Source organism: Mustelus asterias, chromosome 23 (genome assembly GCF_964213995.1).
Source record: "Mustelus asterias chromosome 23, sMusAst1.hap1.1, whole genome shotgun sequence".
NCBI lineage: Eukaryota > Metazoa > Chordata > Chondrichthyes > Carcharhiniformes > Triakidae > Mustelus > Mustelus asterias.
Window position 1 is genome coordinate 68,732,346 of NC_135823.1, and position 25,931 is coordinate 68,758,276.

At 41.8% G+C, this 25,931-nt stretch overlaps 1 protein-coding gene across 1 annotated transcript in view; it reads right to left on the reverse strand.

Moving 5' to 3' along the window:
• The window catches only part of snx29 (sorting nexin 29), a 591,176-nt gene that overhangs the window by 514,846 nt on the left and 50,399 nt on the right, over positions 1–25,931 (reverse strand). Inside the window, exon 5 of the mRNA XM_078240877.1 lies at positions 2,224–2,404. Coding sequence (XP_078097003.1) covers positions 2,224–2,404 — 181 coding nt within the window. The remainder of the gene's footprint in view (positions 1–2,223; positions 2,405–25,931) is intronic.

Below are 25,931 nucleotides of genomic sequence, written 5' to 3' on the forward strand. Positions count from 1 at the left end.
AAGGAAGGAAGGAGAAAAATTAGTTCCCGATTGCTACATGGTGACATTCGTTGGAAACGATACTGTCAAAAAGGGGGCGGCACGGTGGCACAATGGTTAGCACTACTGCCTCACAGCACAGGGATCTGGGTTCAATTCCTGGCTTGGGTCACTGTCTGTGCGGAGTTTGCACATTCTCCCTGTGTCTGCGTGGGTTTCCTCCCACGCTCCAAAGATGTGCGGGTTAGGTTGATTGGCCATGCTAAAATTGCCTCTTAGTGTCAGGGGGTTAGTAGGGTAAATACATAGGGTTATGGGGATAGGGCCTGGGTGGGGTTGTGTTCGATGCAGATTCAATGGGCCGAATGGCCTGCTTCTGCCCTGTAGGGCTTCTATGAATGAAAAAAAAATACAAATTTCTATTTTTTTAGTTTTGTAGAATTTAAATAGATAAGCTTTAAATGGAGGCTCTTACAGCAAGTCCAAAAGGGTGAACCAGAGGCGCAAACTAGAGATGATGATTAAAAATTAATAAAGGGGTCCCTTTGAAAGGGGCAGGGGAAAGAAAGATGCAGTATGATTACAATGTTAATATATGCAGCATCTTCACATTAACATATGATTTGTTATGCTAGCATCGTCTGATTAAAATACAAGAAAGGAAATTGTTATAGTGTCATAAGCAGCAAATGAATGAACAACTTGTTAATTTGTTTTGGTTGCTGTTGGTTCAGAGGAGAACATGGGCCAGAAAAATGAGAGAAAACCTTGCAATTCTATCGTCCCAAGCAAACAGCCAAAAGCTAAATTTAATTTTTCAACCTACAGAGTATGACGATACTGTGCCTTTAAGAAATGTATTTGTGTCATGTTTCTTGTGCAGAATTGATTTAAGCAGGCAGTTCTATTTATAAGTGGCATTTTGCCTGTAATCGACAACCCCTGTCATTAGTTTTATAAGTTTATTTATTGGTGTCATAAGTAGGCTTACATTAACACTGCAATGAAGTTACTGTGAAAATCCCCTAGTCGCCACACTCTGCGGTCTGTTCGGGTACAATAAGGGAGAGTTTAGCATGGCCAATGCACCCAACCAGCATGTCTTTCGGACTATGGGAGGAAACTTAAGCATCCGGAGGAAACCTACGCAGACACAAGGAGAATGTACAGACTCCGCATAGACAGTGACCCAAGCCAGGAATCGAACTCGGGTTCCTGGCGCTGTGAGGCAGCAGTGCTAACCACTGTGTCACCGTGCCTGTTACTGCAGCAGCATCATTGATCTTAATTGCTAAAATGTTTGCTTTAATCTTGGCTAATGGTATTCTGTGTTCCCCTGGGGTTTTTTTCAGAGTAGGGCTTGATTAGGTTGACTTACAGGAAGAATCATGTGACTTGACAGGATTGGACCGAGAAATCAAGTCAGTTGCTGCTTGGGATCTTGAGAGAGAGGTAGCTTTCTCTCTGTCTCTTTCTCTCTCTGGATTTTGAAGACTAGAAGCTGCCAGGAAATAAGTCTCTTTCTTTGAGGTTCTGCTGTTTGGGGATGGATCTTTGTCTGGAGGCTGCTGTATGGAAGTCAGAGGACAGGTGTCTTTCTGTATCTGTCCAGAGGGGTTAAAGGTTGGAAATCTAGTATCCACATGAGCTTATATGGTGTTTTTGTGCTAACTTAGTCTAAAGGGGGATTTGTCTATGGGGTTATTGCTTACATTGGAACTATCGAGATAGTTAGATGTTAAGAATTATATCTTGTTATGTTTGAGTATTTTCAATTGATAAAAGTTATGCTGATTAATTTGTTATATTTTAACACTGTGGTGTTAAATAAACTTTGTTTGAACAGAAGCTTCCTAGTGGGTCAATTGAATCATACCTGTAGTGAAACACCATATGCTCACCCTAATAACAAAATCAAAAAAAGTTGGGGTCTCAGTTAACTTCATAATATACCTTGGAATTTCAAATCTGGTCCTAACAAGAGGCTCCTTAAACAATGCAGCTCTCGCTCACTACTGCAATAAAGTAATAACATGAAAAGTATGCTAAATTGCATGGTGGGAATGAAAAGGACAATCTTGTGACTCAGTGCAAAAAAAAACAGCTCATTGTATTAATCAACTTAATTTACTGATTCATTTTGAAATAAGGTCATCCCTAATAGCCAACTGACAGCTTGGAGGATATAAAAACTTCAGAGAATACACTTATGCTATAAGCAACAGGTTTCCTACCAATTGTTACCTTAGAAGGTTTCCATCACCAAGAAGCATATGCATATATCGCTCAAGTGAATGTTCATTGAGTGCAGATCGGAGCCAGGCTCTGCCCCGTCCTATATCTGTTGTAATATTCTTTAAAGAGTAGTATCGTTGTAGTTCATGTTTGTTCAGATGTTCTTTGACATAATACCAAAACACAGGGTCTGAAAAGAAAAAGATATCTTTATTTATAATAAAGAATTCAGATAACATGGAACGATGTTAAAAAAACGAAGTTAATAGCACTCTTCCTGAACGCATGCAGCATTCGCAACAGGGTAGATGACGAGAAGGCACAAATAGGGGCAGCACGGTGGCACAGCGGATTAGCACTGCTGCCTCACAGCGCCAGGGACCCAGGTTCGATTCCCGGCTTGGGTCACTGTCTGTGCAGAGTCTGCACATGCCTGCGTGGGTTTCCTCCGGGTGCTCTGGTTTCCTCCCACAGTCCGAAAGGCATGCTGGTTAGGGTGCATTGGCCGTGCTAAATTCGCCCTCAGTGTACCCGAACAGGCAGCGGAGTGTGGCGACTAGGGGATTTTCACAATAACTTCATTGCAGTGTGAATGAAAGCCTACTTGTGACTAATAAATAAACTTTTTTTAAAAAAGAGATTAATGGATAGGATTTAATTGCCATTGCAGAGAGGCGGTTCCAGGATGACCAGGATTGGGAACTGAATATTCAGGGATAGTCATCATTTAGGAAGATTGGGCGGAGAGAAAGAGGAGGTGGGATAGCACTGTTAATAAGGAACGTGATCAGTACATTCATGATCTTGGACCAAAGGAGCAAGTTGTACAATCAGGTTGGGTGGAGCTAAGAAACAGCAAGGGGCAGCAAACATTTGTGAGAGTTGTTTACATGCCACCAAACTGTATGGGTACATGGGAGACTTCAATTTAGATATAGACTGGGTAATCATAATTAGTACTAATACGATGGAGGATAATAGAGATGTGTTTCTGGAGCAGTACATTGAGGAATCAATTCAGGGGTGGGCTATCTTTAATATTTTCCAGATGCATTTATAAGATCCAGCCAAGGATCAGGCTATTTGGGATATGGTAACGTGTAATGTTGCAGGTTTAACAAACAATCTCAGAGTAAAAGATCCTCCAGGAAACAGTGACCATAACATGGTAGAATTTAGCATTCAGTTCGAGAGTCAGAAACAGCAGTGCTGAACTTAAATGAGGGTAATTATAAAAGAATGGGGCAGAGCTGGCTGGAGTGAACTGGGAAGGGAGTTCAACAGAAAAGACTGTTGATCAGCAATGACAGACATTTAAGAAAATAGTTCGTAACTCACAGCAAAGATATATCCCAGTGTGGAAGAAGAAATCTAGCTGGAGGATAAATCAACCACGGTTAATTAAGGAAGTTAAGGATAATCTTAAAAAGAAAGAAAAACCAAGGGACGAATGAAAATAAGCAACTGAAATAAATTAGCATTAATAAAGTACTTGAAAAATTAATTGAACTAAAGGTTAATAAATCCCCTGGACCTGATTAACATAAATAAGAACGTAAGAACTAGGAGCAGGAGTAGGCCATCTGGCCCCTTGAGCCTGCTCCGCCATTCAATAAGATCATGGCTGATCTTTTCGTGGACTCAGCTCCACTTACCCGCCCGCTCACCATAACCCTTAATTCCTTTACTGTTCAAAAATCTATCTATCCTTGCCTTAAAAACATTCAATGAGGTAGCCTCAACTGCTTCACTGAGCAGGGAATTCCACAGATTTACAACCTTTTGTGCGAAGAAGTTCCTCCTCAACTCAGTCCTAAATCTGCTCCCCCTTACTTGGAGGCCATGCCCCCTAGTTCTAGTTTAACCCGCCAGTGGAAACAACTTCCCTGCTTCTATCTTATCTATTCCCTTCATGAACTGCATCCCTGAGTGTTGAAGTAGGTGGTAGGAATAATAGTAGGTGCATTGGTCATTATCTTTCAACATTGGGCAGCACAATGGTTAGCACTGCTGCCTCACAGAGCTAGGGACCTGCGTTCAATTCCTGGCTTGGGTCACTGTCTGTGTGGAGTTTGCACATTCTCCCCATGTCTGCGTGGGTTTCCTCCAGCTGCTCTGGTTTCCTCCCACAGTCCAAAGATGTGCGGGTTAAATGGATTGGCCATGCTAAATTGCCCCTTAGTGTCAGGAGGACTAGCTAGAGTAAATGCATGGGATTGTGGGGATAGAGCCTGGGTGGGATTGTGGTCGCTGCAGACTCAATAGGCCAAGTGGCCTCCTTCTGCACTCTATGATTCTATGATTCTTTATACTCTGGAAAGGCTTCTGTCGGCTGGAAAGTAGCAAATGTAACCCCACTGTTAAGAAGGGAGGGAGAGAGAAACTACAAACTACAGATCTGTTACTTTGATGTCAGTTGTAGGGAAAATGTTAGAATCTGTTATAATGGTTATGATAACCAGACAATTGGAAAATAATATGATTAGGTAGATTCAGCATGGATTTATCAATGGGAAATTATTTTGGCTAACCTGTTGGGAGTTTTTTGAGGATGTTACCTCCATCATTGATAAAGGGGAACCAGTGGATGTGGTGCATTTAGATTTTCAGGAGACTTTTGATAAGGCTGCACACAGGAGATCAGAAACAAAATTAGAGCACATGTGACTGGGGGTAACATACTGCTTAGAATGAGAGTTAAGACAGAAAACAGAGAGTAGGAACAAAGGGGCATTCTCAGAATGACAAACTGTTACTGGTGGGGTACCACAAGGATCAGTGCTTGGGCCACAGCTGTTCACAACCTAAATAAATGATTTGGCTGTGAGGACCTGTGGTGATTGTCCCTTTAAGAATCAATCTGCAAAGGGTCACATGACCTAGGGAACCAATCGGGGAGCAGATAAGAGCGCAGGTTTTTTTTTTGTCCAGAACCTTCTCAGGAGCTTGTTAGAATGCAACCAATGATAACATTGGATCTATTGTAGTGTGACCAATGGTAACATGCTGTAAGGGTCAGCTGACCCAGTAAACTATGTAACCAATGACAAAATGATGTGGTGGTCAGCTGACTCAGTATCAACAAGAAGCTCCTGGGAGCTTGGAATGTCTCAGGGTGAGGCCTCAAGTGTTGGAATAATGAAGTTTCTTTATTAGACATTTTTCTCTGATTATAAGTTGGAGTAAATCTTGGTTTTATTTTATTACCTACAACTGAAGAGTTCCTTCTGGTGGATCAACAGAGCTGACTGGTGGCGATGAAGCTTCCAGCCTCTATATCATAGCTATATGTAAATAAATACTGCAGCTGTTATTATAAACAGGAATTATTACATTGGTGACAAGGATAAGATGTTTAAAAAGCAGTCCCATGATTGTGAGTATGAAGTAATGTTGAAATTCAGTTCAAGTTGAGAAACAGACGAGTGTTTGCAGATATGCCCCAATTTGTACAGATAAATCTTTTTGTTATCTCTGGAGGATTCAACACAATACATTCAACTTTTGGCCTACTGTTTTCAGGCCAATGGAATAGTGGGGGAGGGGAAAGAGAAAGGTAATCCTTCTGAGCACATGTGGGACTGAGGCCTACAATTTAATATGCAGCCTCACATCCCCATGCCTGCCAACAAGTCATTCACTGAGATTGTTGAATTGGTGAAAACAAAGCCATCGGTAAATTGCAGCAATTTAAGTTTAACTCGACCTGGAGCCCTGGGGAAACTATTGCAACTTATATCACCAGGTTAAGACGGACATCAGAGCACTGCTACTTCAAAGCCACTCTCAAAAGATATGCTGCAAGACCGTTTAGTTTGCGGGCTAAATAATGTCATCAAAAGGAAGCCATTCGCAGAGGCTGGCATAAATTTAAAGAAGACATTGAAGATGGTACTGGCAATGGACACTGTGGAGAAGGGTGCACAAGAGCTTCAGAGCATGCAAAATGGTGCGGTTCATCAATTAGGGCAGGAAACTGAAGTCAGCCATGGTGCTAAAAACAAAGGTGTAATTTTACAACGGGAGGCAAATGCAGCCACGAATACAGCTAGAAGATTTAAAAGAGCCAATCAATCGGCTAGGATTTAAGTCGAGTGTTACTGGTGCCAGGGTAATCAGTCCCCTGGAGCCTGCAGGACGAAGAGGCTGAATGGTCACTTAAGGCATTGATGTAAAAGTAAGTCGGGTCTTCTCAGTAACGGAATTAATATGGAAGAGTCCAGGACTAAGAATATAAATATTCACTCTTGTTCAAGCTTAAAGTGGATAAGGTAGCCACCCTAACTGTGATGCTTTTGGTAAAGAGTAGGCCCTTAAAGATGGAAGTTGCTAGGGGAGCTTCTGCCACAGTGTTAGGAGAACACACATTTCAAAATTTACAAGAAGTCCAGCCATTGAGTTTGAGAGGTGCCACAGCAATTTACACAGGAGAAGCTATCTAGGGAAGAACTGGGTATTATCCAGCCAGTTCAATTCAGAGTGGGCAGCACCTATAAGTCACAGTGATAAAGCCTGACAAGATCGTCCACATCTGTGGAAACTACAAATTAACAGTTAATCGGGCTGCCAAGTTAGATAAGTATCCAATCATGAAAATTGAAGACCTGTATACAAAGCTGGCTGGAGGTCCATCATATATAAAACTGGATATGAGTCATGCACACCAGCAACTTGAATTAAATAACATATTGATCAGTGAACTTTACACACAAGCAGTAGGAGAAACCTCACCCTGACTGAGACACTGTCAGAGTGAGTGTGGATATTGGGAATTTGAAACACAGTGGGAATTCGGTGCAGAGCTTTATTTATGCTTTCTAACTTTTTTAATTTTCAGAATGGTCTTGCCTTGCTGCAGCAGTAGAGGGTACTAAGAAGGGAGCTGACTGGGGAGTTATGGCTAAAATTGGGTCAGTATTTACTACTTTTATTGCTTATAGTTTGTAAGTTCTTTCTTTGGTTTATACTTTAAGAGCCATATTCTGTAGTAACGAGGATCAAGGGTAACACAGTGGTTAGCACTGCTGCCTCACAGCACCAGGGGCCTGCGTTCGATTCCCGGTTTGGGTCACTGTCTGTGTGGAATCTGTACGTTCTCCCCGTGTCTGCGTGGGTTTCCTCCCACAGTCTAAGAGATGTGCTGGTAAGGTAGTCATTCGGGCCATCAAGTCTGCACCAACACTTTGACAGAACATCTCACCCAGGCCCTATCCCTGTTACCCCATGTATTTACCTCGCTAATCCCCCTAACCTACACATCTTTGGACACTAAGGGGCAATTTAGCATGGCCAATTCACCTAACCCGCACACCTTTGGACTGTGGGAGGAAATCCACGCAGACACGGGGGGAGCGTGCAAACTCTACATAGACAGTCACCCAAGGCCTGAATTGAACCTAGGTTCCTGGCTCTGTGAAGCAGCAGTGCTAACCAGTGTGCCCCCTCTTTGACTAATACAATGCAGGATTATAAACAGGTTCATTAAGAACAAATAATAAAACTAGCTTTGATACAGAAATATCCCAGTATGCTATATCTACAGTAGATAAGAGGGAACAAACAATATCATTCAACCCCTATATTTTATTGGATTTTAAGATGAGCTTGACTGACTGTTCCATTTGAATTTAAGAGACACAGATTTAGATTTCCTTCGTCCTGTTCAACTTTTGAAAGTATACTTCACACTAACATTGTAATCACCCTATTACAATCAAGTAGGCAAAATAAACCATAAAAGAGACACAGGTCTGTCAAAAAGACGCCGTGGCAGGGAACAGCAAACCACCATGTCAGGAACTCTATGACAAGCCAAGTTCACATTGACATTTTATGCAGTTGATAGAAATGTTTTCTGTTTTCGACCACTCCATGGAGATATCTACAGTGAAATTGCGACAAGTCACACTTGGATGACGCCAGTTATGTTGAAGTCATCAATGATTCTCACCGGCAGAATAACAAATCCCATAGAACAATGCCCATGATAAACTGAAAATTTGCATTGGTAACTCCAGATTAGCTGAATCTGCATACCCTTGTTTTTTTGCCTGTGCCGACCAGAGCATGGTTAACCGGCCAGTTAGACCACACAAGACAGTGAAATCATGTAGCACTGGGCATTTTCCAGTACAAAGCTTCGGCCTTTGATAAGGTTAGGTCATTGTATGGTGTGAACAAATTGAATAAAGATTTTTTTCATACATTTACTGCTTTACTATGTTTCCAGTTGATAGCTGAACCAGTTTTTGATTTGATTTATTGTCACACATATTGGGATACAGTGAAAATTGTTTCTTGTACGCTATACAGACAAAGCATACTGTTCATAGAGTACAGAGGGGAGAAGGAAAGCAGAGGATGCAGAATGTAGTGTTACAGTCATAGCTAGGATGTAGAGAAAGATCAACTTAATACAAGGTAGATCCATTGAAAAGTCTGATGGCAGCAAGGAAGAAGCTGTTCTTGAGTCGCTTGGTACGTAACCTCAGACTTTTGTATCTTTTTCCCGACGGAAGAAGGTAGAAGAGGTGCGTGGCGTCTTGATTATGCTGGCTGCTTTTCCGAGGCAGCGGGAAGTGTCGGCAGAGTAAGTGGATGGGAGGCTGGTTTGGGTGATGGACTGGGCTACATTCACAACCCTTAGTAGTTTCTTGCAGTCTTGAACAGAGCAGGAGCCATACCAAGCTGTGATACAGCCAGAAAGATGCTGTGGTGCATCTGTAAAGGTCGCTGAGAGTCGTAGCAGACATGCCGAATTTTTTTTTACATCCACCACATTGGTAGGCTTATGAGATTACACAGATGCATTCATATGGAATGGGGTCTTCTAGAGTGTCATGCGGCTCCACTTAACATGAATGTGCAGGTGGATCCCTTTGATTTGACTCATCAGAATTTTACTGTATTACTGGTACAGGATTTTCTAATGCGATAACTGTCCATTATATATGTTTAAAAATTTAGGAAGAAAAACATTTTATGGATTACTCCATTTAAGTGCCTTATTGGAGGAAATTACTATGAACGAGAAAAATCATAAAATCCCTACAGTGCAAAAGGAGGCCATTTGGCCCATCGAACCTGCACCAACCACAATCCCACCCAGGCCCTATCCCCACCTATTTATCCTTGCTTGTCCCCCTGACACTAAGGGGCAATTTAGCATGGCCAATCAACCTAACCCACACATCTTTGGACTGTGGGGGGGAAACCAGAGCACCTGGAGGAAACCCACACAGACATGGGGAGAACATGCAAACTCCACACAGACAGTCACCCGAGGCCGGAATTGAACCAAGGTCCCTGCTGCTGTGAGAAAGCAGTGTTAACCACTGTGCCACCGAGCATATGATGTAACGTACAATGTATTTTAAGTTGCATTTTCATAAGCATCTTTAACAGCCTCAGAATATCCCAAAGCATTTTTGCACAATTAACAAAGTACAACATTTTTGGCAGAGGAAATGGCATAGTGGTCTTGTAACCGGTCTGGTAATGCAGAAACCCAGAGCAAAGCTCTGGGGTCCCAGATTTGAATCCTATCACAGCAGATGGTGAAATTTTGAATCCAATTAAAAAATATCTGGAATTAAAAGTCTAATTGCTGACCATGAAAACATTGTTGATTGTCAGAAAAACCCATCTGGTTCACTAATGTCCTTTAGGAAGTCTTACCTGGTCTGGCCCACAAAACTCCAGACCCACAGCACTGTGGTTGACTCTTAAATGCTCCCTGACGTGGCCTAGCAAACCACTCAGTTCATGGGCAATTAGGGATGGTCAATAAACGTTGGCCCAGCCATCGACGCCCACATCCCCTAAATGAATAAAAAAATTGAACTATTCTACGCTCCAAACATTCACATCTCTCGCACACAATTCACACAAAATTAGATCTCCCATGACAATGCTTACTGTAATCTGTAACCCAAAATATAAATTTGGGTGCTTACAGTGGCAAACAAATGTCAGGCAATGACCAAGTCCAAAAAGAGAGAATAGAACCATCACCCCTTGGTATTCAGTGGCATTACCATCGCTGTAAACACCATTATCAAGGCGAACATATAAATACTATGGCTATAAAAGCAGGTCTGAGGTTAGGAATCCTGCAGAGAGTAACTTGCCTCCTGACTCTCCAAGGCCTGTCCACCCTCTACAAGATGCAAGTCAGGAGTGTGATGCAATACTCTTCACTTGCCTGGATGAGTACAGCTCCAACAACACTCCAAGCTTGACAGCATTCAGGACAAAGTGGCCCGTTTGATTGGCACCATAAGACATAGGAGCGGAAGTAAGGCCATTTGGCCCACCATTCAATCATGGTTGATTTCAACTCCATTTACCCGCTCTCTCCCCATAGCCCTTAATTCCTCGAGAAATCAAGAATTTATCAATTTCTGTCTTGAAGACGCTTAACGTCTCGACCTCCACAGCCCTCTGTGGCAATGAATTCCACAGACCTACCACTCTCTGGCTGAAGAAATTTCTCCTCATCTCTGTTCTAAAGTGACTCCCTTTTATTCTAAGGCTGTGCCCCCGCGTCCTAGTCTCCCCTGCTAATGGAAACAACTTCCCTACGTCCATCCTATCTAAGCCGTTCATTATCTTGTAAGTTTCTATTAGATCTCCCCTCAACCTCCTAAACTCCAATGAATACAATCCCACGATCCTCAGACGTTCATCGTATGTCAGGCCTACCATTCCCGGGATCATCCGTGTGAATCTCCGCTGGACCCGCTCCAGTGCCAGTATGTCCTTCCTGAGGTGTGGGGCCCAAAATTGCTCACAGTACTCCAAATGGGGCCTAACCAGTGCTTTATAAAGCCTCAGAAGTACATCCCTGCTTTTGTATTCCAAGCCTCTTGAGATAAATGACAACATTACATTTGCTTTCTTAATTAAGGACTCAACCTGCAAGTTTACCTTTAGAGAATCCTGGACTAGGACTCCCATGTCCCTTTGCACTTTAGCATTATGAATTTTGTCACCGTTTAGAAAATAGTCCATGCCTCTATTCTTTTTTCCAAAGTGCAAGACCTCGCACTTGCCCACGTTGAATTTCATCAGCCACTTCTTGGACCACTCTCCTAAACTGTCTAAATCTTTCTGCAGCCTCCCCACCTCCTCAATACTACCTGCCCCTCCACCTATCTTTGTATCATCGGCAAACTTGGCCAGAATGCCCCCAGTCCCGTCATCTAGATCGTTAATATATAAAGAGGACCACATCCACATTTACTCCCTTCACCACTGACGCACAGTGGCAGCAGTGTGCGCTATTTACAAAATACAGGAACTCACCAAGCCTCTTTATACAGCACCTTCCAAACCCATAATCACCACCATCTAAAAGGGCAAGGGGCAACAGATACATTGGAACACCACCACCTGGAAGTTCCCCTCCAAGCCAGTCACCATACTGACTCGGAAGTATATCACCCTGATTTCACTGTCGCTGGGTCAAAATCCTGGAATTCCCTCCCTAACCGCACTGTGGGTATACCTTTGCAACATGGGCTGCAGCTGTTCAAGAGGGCAGCTCACCATGACCTTCTCAGGGACAATTAGGGATGGGCAATAAATGCTCATTGGTGTTATTCACTGAATGAATCTGCATTGTATTTCCTGACATTTAGTTTAATTGATCAATAATAGAGCAGTGATTACAGTTCAAAAGGTACTTCATTAAATGTGAGGCACTTTAGGATGTTCTGAGGCGATGAAATGCAATCTCTTAATTTAAGTTCATAGAATCCTGACAGGGCAGAAGGAGGCCATTCGGCACTGACAACAATCCTACCCAAAGGCCCTATCCCCGTAACCCCACATATTTATCCTACTGGTTCTCCTGACACTAAGGGGCAATTTAGCATAGCCAATCAACCTAACCCACACATCTTTGGAGTGTGGGAGGAAACTGGAGCACCCGGAGGAAACCCACGCAGACACGGAGAGAATGTGCAAACACCACAGACAAATCACCCGAGGCCGGAATTGAACCCAGGTCCCTGGCGCTGCGAGACAGCAGTGTTAACCACTGTACTGCCCCAAGTTCTTCATTTGTACTTGAGCATGATCTCATTTCAGCAAATCACTAATTTACGCCTGCCATGTCAAGACAAATGCTGAAGTGCGTTAGTTTCAGATGCAAAATGACAAACACATACCAGGTGCAAAATCTTCAATTAGAGAAATGAGGTAAACTGGAAGAGTTTGTCACATACTGCACTTCCCTCAAATTCCTTTTCATTTGTTAAGTACAGATTGCTTATGACTAAACAAATGGTCACCCAGCTACTCACCACCTCATTTAATTCACTGCATTTCACTGCATTATACTTAAAAGTACAAATATAAAACTAGTCGCAAACATAGGATATTTCTATCCTCACTCCAGCCAAAAACATGCTTCCTGACTTTTCTCAGTTCCCTTTTTGGTTTAAACTTCCTTACTCTGAATGTGCACAGTGCAAGCAGCCACTTAAGAATTTATTGCCAAACAAGCAATACATTTAAAATTAAAGTTGTGGAGCGAGCAGCAAATTGCACTCACTTGTGACGCTCTCAAAATGGAGAACAAAAGACCAATCTTCACATCCATTAAATGCCAAATGCTACCAGTCCAAAGTCAAACACTCAGAAACAGTGATGACGAACATTGAGCAGTCCAATTGAAATTGCTGAACAGTTATGGCAATATTAAATCACGTGCTAATTTTGGTAGAAAAGCTTTCCACGCTATACAGGTATATTTATTTAACAAACAGCTGCCACTTATCAGTGTGAAAGTTTGCAGTCTTTATTTTTCACCAATGTTTGGAACTCCGGCATGAAATTACCAGGCAAAGCACATCTTAACGCAACATCGAGGCTTTTGTCCAGGAGTCGAAAGCAGTACTTCAACTTCATCAGAGTAATTGCTGAGAATGTTGTGATAAAGAACCACTGCTGCTCTCCATCCAGAAAGCAGTTGGATGCTGCCTTTTTCCATGATGAATTATTGGTTGAGTGTGCTTTCTCTGCTGATGGTTTTAGCAAATAGCCAATAGAAACCAACAGATACGCAATGAAGCAAAACTCAGCTCTTTAGCTTACCATTGCACCAACAACACACAAAAAAAGTTGAAGTACACATACAAACGCCAGGCAAAAATCTTAATCAAGATCATTGGCTCAACAATGATGTCCGCTACCCTTTAATAATAAGAAATGCAATTTGCCACATATGGATTCCCAATTAACCACGTCCTTGAGAAAGTAGTGGTGAGCTGCTTTCTTGAGCCACTGCAATCCATGTGGTTTAGCAACACTCACAGTTATTAGGGAGGTAGTTTCAGGATGTTGATCTATCGACAGTAAAGGGACAATGATGTAAATTCAAGTCAGGATTGGGTGTGAACTTGAATTTGGAGAGGAACTTTCACATGGTGGTGTTCCCACTGTAGCTCTGGTTCTTCCAGGTGGTAGAGGTCACAGGTTTGTGTGATGTTGTTGAAGATGCCTTGCTGAGTTGTTGCAATGTGTCTTATAGATGGTACACTTGGCAGGCATGGTGAATGTTTACGTTGGTGGCTGGGGTGCCACCGATCGAACAGTTGCTTTGGACAGTGTCCAGCTTCTTGTGTTGTTGACGTTGCCCTCGTCCAAGCAAGTGGAGAATATTCCATCGTACTGCTGACTTGTGCCTTGCAGAAGATGGGCTGGCTTTGGGGAGTTAGGAGGTGTGTTACTCGCTGCATAATGTCCAACCTCAGACTTGCTTTTGTAGCCACAGCATTTATATTGTTGGTCCAGTTAAGTTTCGGATTAATAGTAATAATCACCTGTTGGTGGGAATTCAGCAATGGTGAAGCTTTTGAATGTCAAGGGGAGTTGATTAGATGCTCTCTTGCTTAAGATGGTCATTGCCTGGCAGTTGTGTGGTGCAAATGTTAACTGCTGCCTATTAGCCCAAACCTAATGTTGTCCAGGTCTCACTGCATGTAGGCAAAAACTGCTTCAGCATCAGAAGAATTGCAAATTGTACTCAATATTGTCATCAGCAAACATCCCTACCTCTGGCCTTGTTGGAGGAAATGTCACTGATGAAGCAAATGAAGATGGTTGGGGACTAGGACACTACCTCGAAGAACTCCTGCAGTGATATCTGGAGCTGAGATGACTGGCCTGCAACAACCATAGCCATCTTCCCTTGCGTTAGGTATGACTCCAAACAATGGAGAGCCTGCCCCAGTTGCCAGCAATGCAATACAAGTTTGTAAAATTTGTTTTTTTGCTCATCAAGATAATGGGTGTTGATTTTTCAACATTATTTTTTGGGAACAGAGCATTGCTAGTGAGGTGAGTATTTGTTGCCCATCCCTAATTGCTCCAAATAATCCCCTTGACTTAAATTGTGATAAATGAACAATTTCTTTTGAACACGGGGGTAGTGCATAAACGTTTTCCAAGAAATAAAAGAAACTGAAGAATTTCCATGCTGTAACTTGAGGCACAATAGTGTGCAAAAAAAAACAGGAAGCAATGAGACTGCAACTCTCTACTCCACAAATCAGTAACACATTAACAAAGCTTCAGAGAATCCAGACACACACACAATCATAAAGATTTTTTCGATCATTTGCAAACCAGACTGCACAAGAATTTACTGCTTTCATATTCCAATTATGGTACACAAAATCTAAGTGTTAACCCAACCTTTGTTCCAATGATGAGGTATACAAGATTACTATATTTTTGGCAGTAGCTTTAAATTTAGGGTATGTGAGGAGGGAATTTGTGATCTCTTCTGCAGTCTGCCTAATAGTAAACATAGGTGGTTTGATTGTTGTAGAACAAAACAAGGTTCAGACTGTTTTACTGAGCAGAAGGTGCAAGGTATTTACACTTAAAGACAATGTCCACAGGATCGGAGTTCACCATGCATCTACTTTGAGTCTCCCAAAGTCCCAGGAAGGTGTTGTTGGTATCCTGTTGTAATTTTGTTTATTCTTTCACGTGATTTGGGCATCGTTGGCTAAGCCAGCATTTCTCGCCAATCCCTAATTGCACTTGAGAAGGTGAACATACGAACAAGGAGTAGGCCCTTCAGCCCCTCAAGCCTGTTCCGCTATTTAGTAAGATCATGGCTGGTCTGACAGCAACCTCAAATCTACATCCCATCTGTTCCCGATAACCTATCACCCCTTTGTTTACCAAGAATCTATTCACCTCTGCCTTAGAATTATTCAAGACTCTGCTTCTATCACATTTTCAGGAAGAGAGTTCCAAAGACTCACAACCCTCAGAGTGAAAAAAATTCACTTCACTTCAATTTGAACTGGGCACCGCTCCCCCCCCCCCCCGCCCCCTCTCCCTATTGTTAAACAGTAACCCCTAGTTTTAGACTCTCCACCAAGAAACATCCTTTCCATAACCACCCGGTCAAGATCCCTGAGGATCTTGTATGTTTCAATCAAGTTGCCTCTCACTCTTCTAAGCTCTAGAGATACGAGCCGAGCTTGTCCAACCTTTCCTCATAAACCGCCTATTCCAGGTATTAGTCTGGCAAAACATCTCTGAACTGCTTCCAAAGCATTTACATCCTTCCTTAAATAAGGTGACCAATACCAAACACTGTACTCTAAATGCAGGTTCATTAGTGTCCTGTATAACCGTATAACTTCTCTACTTTTACATTCAATTTCCCTCGCAATTAATGATAACATTCCATTAACTTTCCTAATTTTTTGCTGTACCTCAACTTCACACATATCCACATTATACTGCATCTGCCATGTATTTACCCACTCACTCAACTTGTCTAAACCACCTTGAAGCCTCCACACATCCTCCTCACCATTCACATTCCCACCTCTTTTTGTGTCATCAGAAAACTTAGAAATATAACATTAGCTGAATGAATGACACGACAAAGGTTTCATGTTTTAAAATTCTTTACTGCAATAAATTACTAAAAAGCACTATTAACTAAAAGTTTCTTTTAAGTCGGCAACTTATACTTTAACAACAGAAATTGACATTGCTGTTGTATACTTAGCATCCATCACACTTTCCACAGATTTCTAATCCTTCTGACAAATAGTCCACAATTGCTTCAGCTTCCACAGTAGCAACTTGGAGTGACCTTCTCTAGATGTTTTGCTCAGTTTTCAGTGAGTTCCTTAAATCCACCACCAGCCTGTTCCAATGATTCTCCTACATCTTGGCCATGCAAGTATAGATCAGGAACTCTCAGGTGGCTACAAGATGCTTCCCTTTGATCATCTTCCTTCGGTATCTGGCTGTCATAGCCTGTAAAGTCAAGCAATCTTTTACAGAACTTATGCTGTCTGTGATATTCATCGATTCGTAGGGAAGCACAAAAAAAACAGCTTTCTCTGCCCTCTTCCCACGCAACATGAAACACAGTAACCTTGCAGCCAGGTAGGAATGCTATTTAGCTATCTTTGACCCCCAACTCCCTTTCATCTTACAAGTAAATGGACAGCTTGCAGCACAACTCCCTTCTTAACAGCACTGCTGTGGGTGTGGTTGCACCACATGAAATGCAGTGGTTAAAGGTGGCGACTCACCACCACCTATCTAAAACGGTGAGGGCAGAAATTTCTTTACTCAGTGGGCGGAATTCTCTGCCACTGAAGGCTGTGGAGGGCAAGTCACCGAATATATTTAAGGAGGAAACAGATATATTTCAGAAGGAAACAGATATATTTCTAGACATTAAAGGCATTAAGTGGTATGGGGAGAGAGCGAGAAAATGACACTGAGATAGAAGATCATTCAGTAATCATACTGAATGGTTAGATTCAGCTCGAGAGGCCTAATGGCCTCATCCGGCTCTTATTTTCTATGCTTCTAAAAGCTGCAAGTTCAAATTTCTTTTTAAAAGTTATCAGTCTCTCAGGAGGTCGCAACACTTTGTACAGTCTCACATCAGAAATGAGAAACGAGGGTGAGAAAGTCTGATATTTTGACAGGATGCTGTGTTATTCAGAACTCTTTCTACATTTACTACATGAGAAAGTTATTTTTTTTTAAAACACATTTCTTCTAATGCATCTCAAGGCACATATGGAAAGAATTATGTTCAATAATGCATGATTTTTTAATATCAAGCGAATTCATTCTTGGGCCTAATTCTTGGTTCTATTAACATATTTATCACAGACATGTAACATAAATATTTAAGATCTGAAATGCTATGTTCATGTTATGATTAACATTATTAAACTTTTCACTTTATATTTTAGCTTTCAATATTGTGTACAGAACACCCCAGTGAGCCAAATACAAATTCTCACTTCTATGAGAATGTCCACAGGATAAACCCTATGTGCTTCCGATTTAGTTCTGCAAAGTACTCATATTGCGTGCGTGTGCGTGCCTGTGGCACACATCCATTTCCAACTCAGTGCATAAATGTTGAGTAAGTTTTTCATTAGTGTAATCATACAGACAGCAACCCCAGAATCACATGAATGCAATGCCCACATTAACCCCACCTTAGTTTCCTGGAAGTGCTGGCTCATACTGAACATAACATACTGCTCAAATAGAAATGACTGAGCACAATCTTCAGCTATGATGCCTTCAAACAACTTCAACTTAAAGAATGATCACAAAGATAATTTGTGTGTTTTCTTTCACATGTTTTACGTAAGTACTGTGTGTTCTTTTACCGTCGATGGTAGTCATGATGTGGAGATGCCGGCGTTGGACTGGGGTAAGCACAGTAAGAAGTCTCACAACACCTGTTGGACTTTAACCTGGTGTTGTGAGACTTCTTACTGTGTTCTTTTACCCACAAGAGTGATGTTCGCTATTTTAATAATTCCAACAACAAGCTTTGTGAATTTATAAATAAGTAAGGTTACTTACTTACTTGCTTTGGAGGTTTAAAACACACCATCTCACTCATACGACTCACCCACAACATTACTCTCACAAAGATTAGATAAAGATGAAGGGAAGAAACAATACCATTACTCCAAAGATGTGCGGGTTAGGTGGATTGGCCATGCTCAATTGCCTCTTAGTGCCAGGGAGACTAGCAGGGTAAATATGTGGGGCTATGGGGAAAGGACCTGGGTGGCCTCTTTCTGCACTATGATTACCATTTAGGATAATGTGAGCCCCTTTCATCGCATCCCTGTAGTTTCTTAGATAATGCTGATGCTTTAATCGAAGTTAAATGAATCATACAAGGCAAAGAATTCTCAGTAAGCTGAAAGGTTCCTTATGGCTGAATTTCCAGGAGGTTGGTGCTCATGTGAACTTGAAGTTAGAACAGGTTCAAGAAAGTACTCCTCTGTGTTAGGAATCTCCCCCTTTGCAGGTGTTACTGTTTGTTACCTTGGTTGCTTTAGATGTCTTGCAGCTGGTTGATGTCTTTCAGTGGAAGCTGTCTGCAGAACAGCCTCTTGCTATTATTTTAAAGCATTGAGATGTCAATCAATGGTTGCTCACATCACCAAAACATATTACCCTAATCAGTATCGCATTACTGCTTGTGGGATCTTGCTGTGCGAAAATTGGCAGATGCATCTGTCTATGACAGCATCAGCATGAGTGACCACGGCACAGTCCTTGTAGTGTTGGAGTTCCATCTTCATATTGAGGAAAGCTCCATCACGTTGTGTGGCACTACCACTGAGCTTAATAGGAGAGATAGACTTTGAACAAATCTAGCAACTCAAGACTGAGCATCCATGAGGCACTGAGCCATTGGCAATAACAGAACTGTGCTCAACCACAATCTGAAACCTCATGGCCCAGCATATCTCCCACTCTACCAACTACCACCAAGCCAGGGCTCAACCCAGGTTCAATTACAGCAGGGTATGCCAGGAGCAGCACCAGGCATACCTAAAAATGATGTGTCCAGCTGCTGAAACTACAACACAGGAAACAGCATAAGCAGCAAGTGACAGACAGAGCTAAGTGATTCCACAAAAAAACAGATCAGATCTAAGCTCCGCAGTTCTGCCACATCCAGTCATGAATGGTGGTGGACAATGTAACAACTCACCGGAGGAGAGGGCTCCACAAATATCCCCCATCCTCAATGATGGGGGACCCAGGAGATCAGTACAAAAGATAAGTCTGAAGCATTTACAACAATCTTCATCCAGAAGTGCCAAGTGGATGAACTATTTTGGCCTACTCTTGAGGTCCCCAGCATCATAGTGGCCAGTCTTCAGCCTATTCGATTCACTCTACACGACATCAAGAAATGGTTAAAGGCACTGGATACCTTAAAGGCTATGGGCCATTACAATATTGCAGCATGAGTACTGAAGACTTATGCTCCAGAACCTCCTGTGCTCCCTAGCCAAGCTGTTCTCGTACAGGTATAACACTGGCATCTACCCAGCAATGTGGAAAATTGCCCAATTATGTCCTGTCCACAAGAAACAGGAGAAATCCAACCAGCCTAATTTTTATGCAAACCTTTACAACAATGATAAATGCTCTTGAAGAGCAGATGAGGTCGATAGAACTGTCAAGCTGCCAAGTTATTTAAACAGCTAGCCATTTTTAAAAGTTGCCCATGAGAGTTGAAAAGAAATATGTTCTCACGGGTTCAATAGCTGTTTGCTGACATAACCTTGAGTGCTATCATTGTAGCATTATCAATGCATGCATGCTTTTCACAACCTATCATTATCACAATAGGGTGCTGTAAGTTTGAAGTGTTGGCAGCTCAAAGAGGTTATTAAAGAACTAGCTGCTTCTGATGTGGAGTTATGTTTACAAATGTTTGTTTTTAAAACAGATTCAGTAGTTGAGGGGATTTAAATGCTTTAAATGGGCTTTCATGAATGGGAATCATTTGCTTATTGCAGTTTAACATACATTTGGCCTATTGAACACTGGAACTTGAAGTGTGAATTATAAAAAAAAGCACTGTGCAATAGAGAGCTGAAATAGGTATTTAGGTTTTGGTTTTATTTCATCTCAACATGACTCCCGAGATCTGCCCATGGTGAGTATGGAGTTTGTTGGCATAAGTTGGCACTAGCTTGGTATAGCACTATAAAAGGCTATGGGGTAGACTGGCCGAAGTTGATATCTACAGGGAACTAAGTGTGGGTGTGAATGGGTAACGGCTAGAGAGCCTAATGTTTAACAAAACACCAGCACAAAGTGCAGATTATCGAGCTGAGCTTTTTAAACAACCCTCCTCAGCACCCAGCATGCCCTGTGGCCATCTCTAGTCTGTTTCCAGGGATGGCAGGTCCGACTTCATCATGCACACAGCACCCAGAGCGAAAACTGCGCCATTTGGGTCAATTTTCCCCTCCACCCCATCAACCCAAGGAAATTTCCAGATTCGAGATAGCTGCCTCAGGAGCAAACATCTGGCCCTTTATTACTGAAAACCAACATATTCAAAGAGAAAAAATCTCTCCTTGTAAAATGCTGCCTACAATTAAAATGATCTAAGTATTAAAAAAACTGCCCAAAATGTTTTTTAAATGGGAAATTAAAATAAAATGGTGATACATGAGTATTTTGTTTACCAATGGTAATACATTAAAGCACAAGAAAAGCATGCTGAAGAAGTTTGAAGAGCTAACGCAATTATGTAATGCAGCACCAGTGGCCGTCCCATAATCTATGAAATCTTACAAGTAATAATTTTATTAAACATTTTCATTCTCCATTTCTTACGCATATATTCTTGAAACACATGCCTTACCACAAAACCATTGCTTACGTGTTACTTCTGTTACACAGAATTTTCCCACAAAGGCACGTTGCAAACCACAAAATAATACTCTTTCTTTCAACTAGTATTTCAGCTAGCATTCACTCAAGATCGGTTCTGCTGGGCAGGACACTTCTTTCATATGGCAGACACCAGGCTCCTCAGAGCATAGTCACAGCTGCCGACTCCTAGGAAGACAATGGGAAAACTTTGAGATGTCCTCAAAGTATCCCTGTAAAGGTCAAAAATACCCTCCTTAGCTTGTGACTGACCAAAATGGGGAGGGCACCGAGTACATGGAGAGACTTCACTGGGAGCATGCAGAGACAAAGTCAAGGCATCAAAGCAAGTGCTCAAACCTCCACTAGCCCATTTACCCAATGCTCCAAGCACCACCTGCCCCACGTGTTGATAGTCTGCAGACTGTGCATTGATTTTGATTTGATTTATTATTGCCACATGCACTAGGAAACAGTGAAAAGTATTGTTTCCTAGTGCTATACAGACAAAGCGTACCGTCCATAGAGAAGGAAATGAGAGAGTGCAGAATGCAGTGTTACAGTCATAGCTAGGGTGTAGAGAAAGATCAACTTAGTGTGAGGTAGGTCCATTCAAAGGTCTGATGGCAGCAGGGAAGAAGCTGTTCTCGAGTCGGTTGATACGTGACCTCAGACTTTTGTATCTTTTTCCCGACGGCAGAAGGTGGAAGAGAGAATGTCCGGGGTGCGTGGAGTCCTTAATTATGCTGGCTGCATTTCCGAGGCAGCGGGAAGTGTAGACAGAGTCAATGGATGGGAGGCTGGTTTGCGTGATGGACTGGGCTACATTCACAACATTTTGTAGTTTCTTGCGGCCTTGAGCAGAGCAGGAGCCCATACCAAACTAGAAAGAATGCTTTCTATGAACTTAGCAGGCATCTCAGAACCCATCAATAAGCAAATGATTCCCATCAGTTAGAGCAGGTGTATGAAGCTCTTGAAGAACTAATTATTTTGGAGGAGTTTTTTAAAAATCACTTCCTGATGTGGTGAGAACTCCACTCAGAAACCATCAAACTGAAGTGAAAGCAAGTCATCCTCAATCCCAAGGGACTGGCAGCAAAGAAAAGGGATTTCAGTTAAATTCAGTTAAGTACAACCAATGGGAAATATCCATCACTTCTTCCAATACAGCTGTAAAACACATCCTCAAATCAGAAAAGAACAGAAAAACCACTTATTTCTTTTTAAATGCATTTTCTGATATAAAATATTTAAATCCAGATAAACAATATTTTCTACAATTAAAAATATCCCATGTACAGTTATTCTCTGCACTTTTTTGCCTCATAATTTCTCCCCTTTTTTGACAGTATCAATTTATGAATCTTCAAGCAGTGAGTCTAATGATGACCATGAAACCATTGTTGATTGTTGTAAAAATCCTTTCAAGAAGGAAACCTGCCAACATTTTCTGGCCTGGTCTATATTTGACTACAGATCCACAGCAAAATTGCGGTTGACTTTTAAATGCCCTGTGAAATGGAGGGACAACTTGGGATGGGCAATAAATGCTGGCCCAGCCAGCGATGCCCACAACCCATGAATGAAAAATAAAGCCCAAGTAGCCATGGCAATGAACTCAAGTATTAGACAAGGCCACAAGTTCAACCTCAACCACACAGCCACAAACATAATTCCTTTCATTTCTTTTCCCTCCGACTTTTGATTACAAGGATGAATCATAGAAACCATAGAAACCCTACAGTGCAGAAGGAGGCCATTCGGCCCATCGAGTCTGCACCGACCACAATCCCACCCAGGCCCTACCCCCACATATTTACCCGCTAATCCCTCTAACCTACACATCTCAGGACTCTAAGGGGCAATTTTTAACCTGGCCAATCAACCTAACCCGCACATCTTTGGACTGTGGGAGGAAACCAGAGCACCCGGAGGAAACCCACGCAGACACGAGGAGAATGTGCAAACTCCACACAGACAGTGACCCAAGCCGGGAATCGAACCCAGGTCCCTGGAGCTGTGAAGCAGCAGTGCTAACCACTGCGCTACCGTGCCGCCCTAATGACCAATCTCTCAGAGCTCAAGAAACAAAGATGTACCTAGCAAAACACAGTCAGGTATTCAGCTTTTTTATTTTACTGGGTCTAAGAAGATGACACACAAAGTGGCTCTGTGTTGTGTGATGTTAGTGTGCCTTTAAGAAAGGGTTTTTTTTTTAAATCAGTGATGTCATTATTGCCGGGCTGACTGTGATGAGTCCTTTTATTGCTAATTAAGTGTTTTAAATGGGGTTGCTTATGTTTACTCTGGGATTAAATGAAAATATTTAGTCCAAAGATGTGCGGGTTAGGTTGATTGGCCATGCTAAAATTGCCCCTTAGTGTCCTGGGATGTGTAGATTAGAGGGATTAGCGGGTAAAATATGTAGGGATATGGGGGTAGGGCCTGGCTGGGATTGTGGTCGGTGCAGACTCGATGGGCCCAATGGCCTCTTTCTGTACTGTAGGGTTTCTATGACATTCTTCTATGACATTAGTTTTACAATCCTGCATTGTTAGGAGGACGGTCATGTGTTTTTGGACAGTTTTTTCATTTTCAGTTTGGAGCTGCAGGTCTGAGTTTTAGTGCATGTCAGTTAAAATTGGCAGAGGTAAAGGGAAAAGTACAGTTTGAGTACAGTGATGAGGACAATGAGAAGGTGCAAGAGCTTTGTATTCAAAGGCTTGGCGGGGATCTATTTAAATATGTCCAAGCATTGCCAAGGTTTGATGAGAAGGATGTAGAAGATTTTTTCATTTCATTTGAGGAAGTGGCTAAACAAATGAAATGGCCACAGACCATGTGGGTATTATTGATTCAAACAAAGTTGGTAGGTAGAGCTAGTGAAGTGTTTGCATCACTATCAGAGGAGATACCTGGGAAGTATGAAGAAGTGAAAAAATCCATCTTAGGTGCGTATGAACTAGTGCCAGAAGCCTACAGAAAAAGGTTTAGAAATCTAAGGAAAGAACCTGGTCAAACAGACATAGAATTTGAAAGGATCAAACAGAGTAACCATGATAGGTGGATGAGGACTTTGAAGATAGAGCAGGTGTATGAAGCTCTTGAAGAACTAATTATTTTGGAGGAGTTTTTAAAAATCACTTCCTGATGTGGTGAGAACTCATGTGGAAAAGCAGAGGGTTAAAACCGCAAGATTAGCAGCAGAAATGGCAGAAGATTATGAATTAGTTCATAAATCAAAGTTTGGATTCCGACATCAGTTTCAGTCTGTGAGGGATAGGAACTGGGGAAGAGAGGAATCCTCAGGTGGTAAAGGTAAAGGAGATCTTGTGGGAGGTAATAAAGACACTGTACCTCAGGTTAAAAAGGAAATACAGGAGGGTGGAAGAGAAATTAAAAGCGTCAGATGTTTTCACTGTAATAAATTAGGCCATGTAAAGTAGCAGTGTTGATAGTTTAAGAAAAGCTAATGTGGTAAAACAGGATAAGCCAATGGGGTTTGTTAAAGTGGTAAAGGAAAGTCCAGTTGAAGCAAAGGAGTTGCAAAATAACGTACAGCCTGATCAGTTGATTGATAAGAAGGTGCCAGATCTCTTTAAAGAATTTACTTGTATGGGTAAAGTTTACTCATATGTACCAGGAGGAGTAGGTAAATAAATTAAAATTTTCGGAGATACGGGAGCAAGTCAATCTTTGATGGTAAGAGATGAGGAGTTATGTAGTTTGGAAGCAGTATTGCCAGAAAAGGTGGTAAAATGTGGAATTCAAAGTGAGAAGAGCAGTGTTCAATTATACGAGGTGAGGTTGGAGAGTCCAGTGAAGACTGGTGAAGTGGTGGTAGGAGTAATAGAGAAATTGTCTTGTCCAGGAATACAGTTTATCTTGGGTAACGATACAGCTGGCTACAGGTGGGAGTAATGCCGAATGTGGTCGAAAAAACCAGTGGGGAATCAAACAACTTAGTTGTTGAAGAACGCATATCCTGGGATTTTTCCCCAGTTGTGTAGTAACAAGGTCACAAAGTCACAGGTTAAGACAAAAGGAGAAATCAAAGAATGAAGATAAGAAAGTTGAAGTTCAATTATCAGAAATGATTTTTGATCAGATGCTTGGAAAAGATCAAGAACAGGTGGAGGATGAGGTGGATATTTTTAATTCAGGAAAGTTGGCACAGTTACCACAGAAAGATATAGAACTAAAACGGTTGTATCAGAAAGCATACACAGAAGAGGAATCCGAGGGTATACCAGAATGTTATTTCCTTAAAAATTATGTCTTAATGAGGAAATGGGGACCTTTACATATGCAAGCGAATGAAAAGCAGGCAGAAGTTCACCAAGTGGTATTGCCATTAGGGTATAGAAATGAGGTGTTGCGAGTAACACGAGGTACCAGTAGGAGGTCATTAGGAAGTAAGGAAAACTCAAGCTAAAACACAAAAACATTTTTAGTGGCTTGGACTGCAGAAAGATGTAGTTAAATTTTGTCGGTCATAGCACACATGTCAAGTCATAGGGAGACCTCAAACGGTGATAAAACCAGCACCCTTAATACCCATTCCAACATTTGAGGAACCATTTACAAGGGTCTTAATTGATTGCGCACGACCCCTCCCTAAAACAAAAAGTGGGAATCAATATTTATTGACCATAATAGAGGTGTCGACAAGTTTCCAGAGGCTATTCCATTACGCAATATTACAGCTAAAAGCATTGTAGAGGATTTACTTCAATTTTTTTACGAGATATGGACTACCCACAGAAATACAATCAGATCAAGGATCAAATTTTACATCAAAGTTATTCAAGGAGGTTATGGATAGCTTCGGAATATAACAATTTAAATCAACTGCGTACCATCCAAAATCGCAGGGAGCTTTGGAGCGGTGGCATCAAACTTTGAGACAATGTTGAGGGCTTATTGTCAAGATTATCCAGAGGATTGGGATAAAGGAATTCCATTTACACTCTTTGCAATTAGGGATGCACCTAATG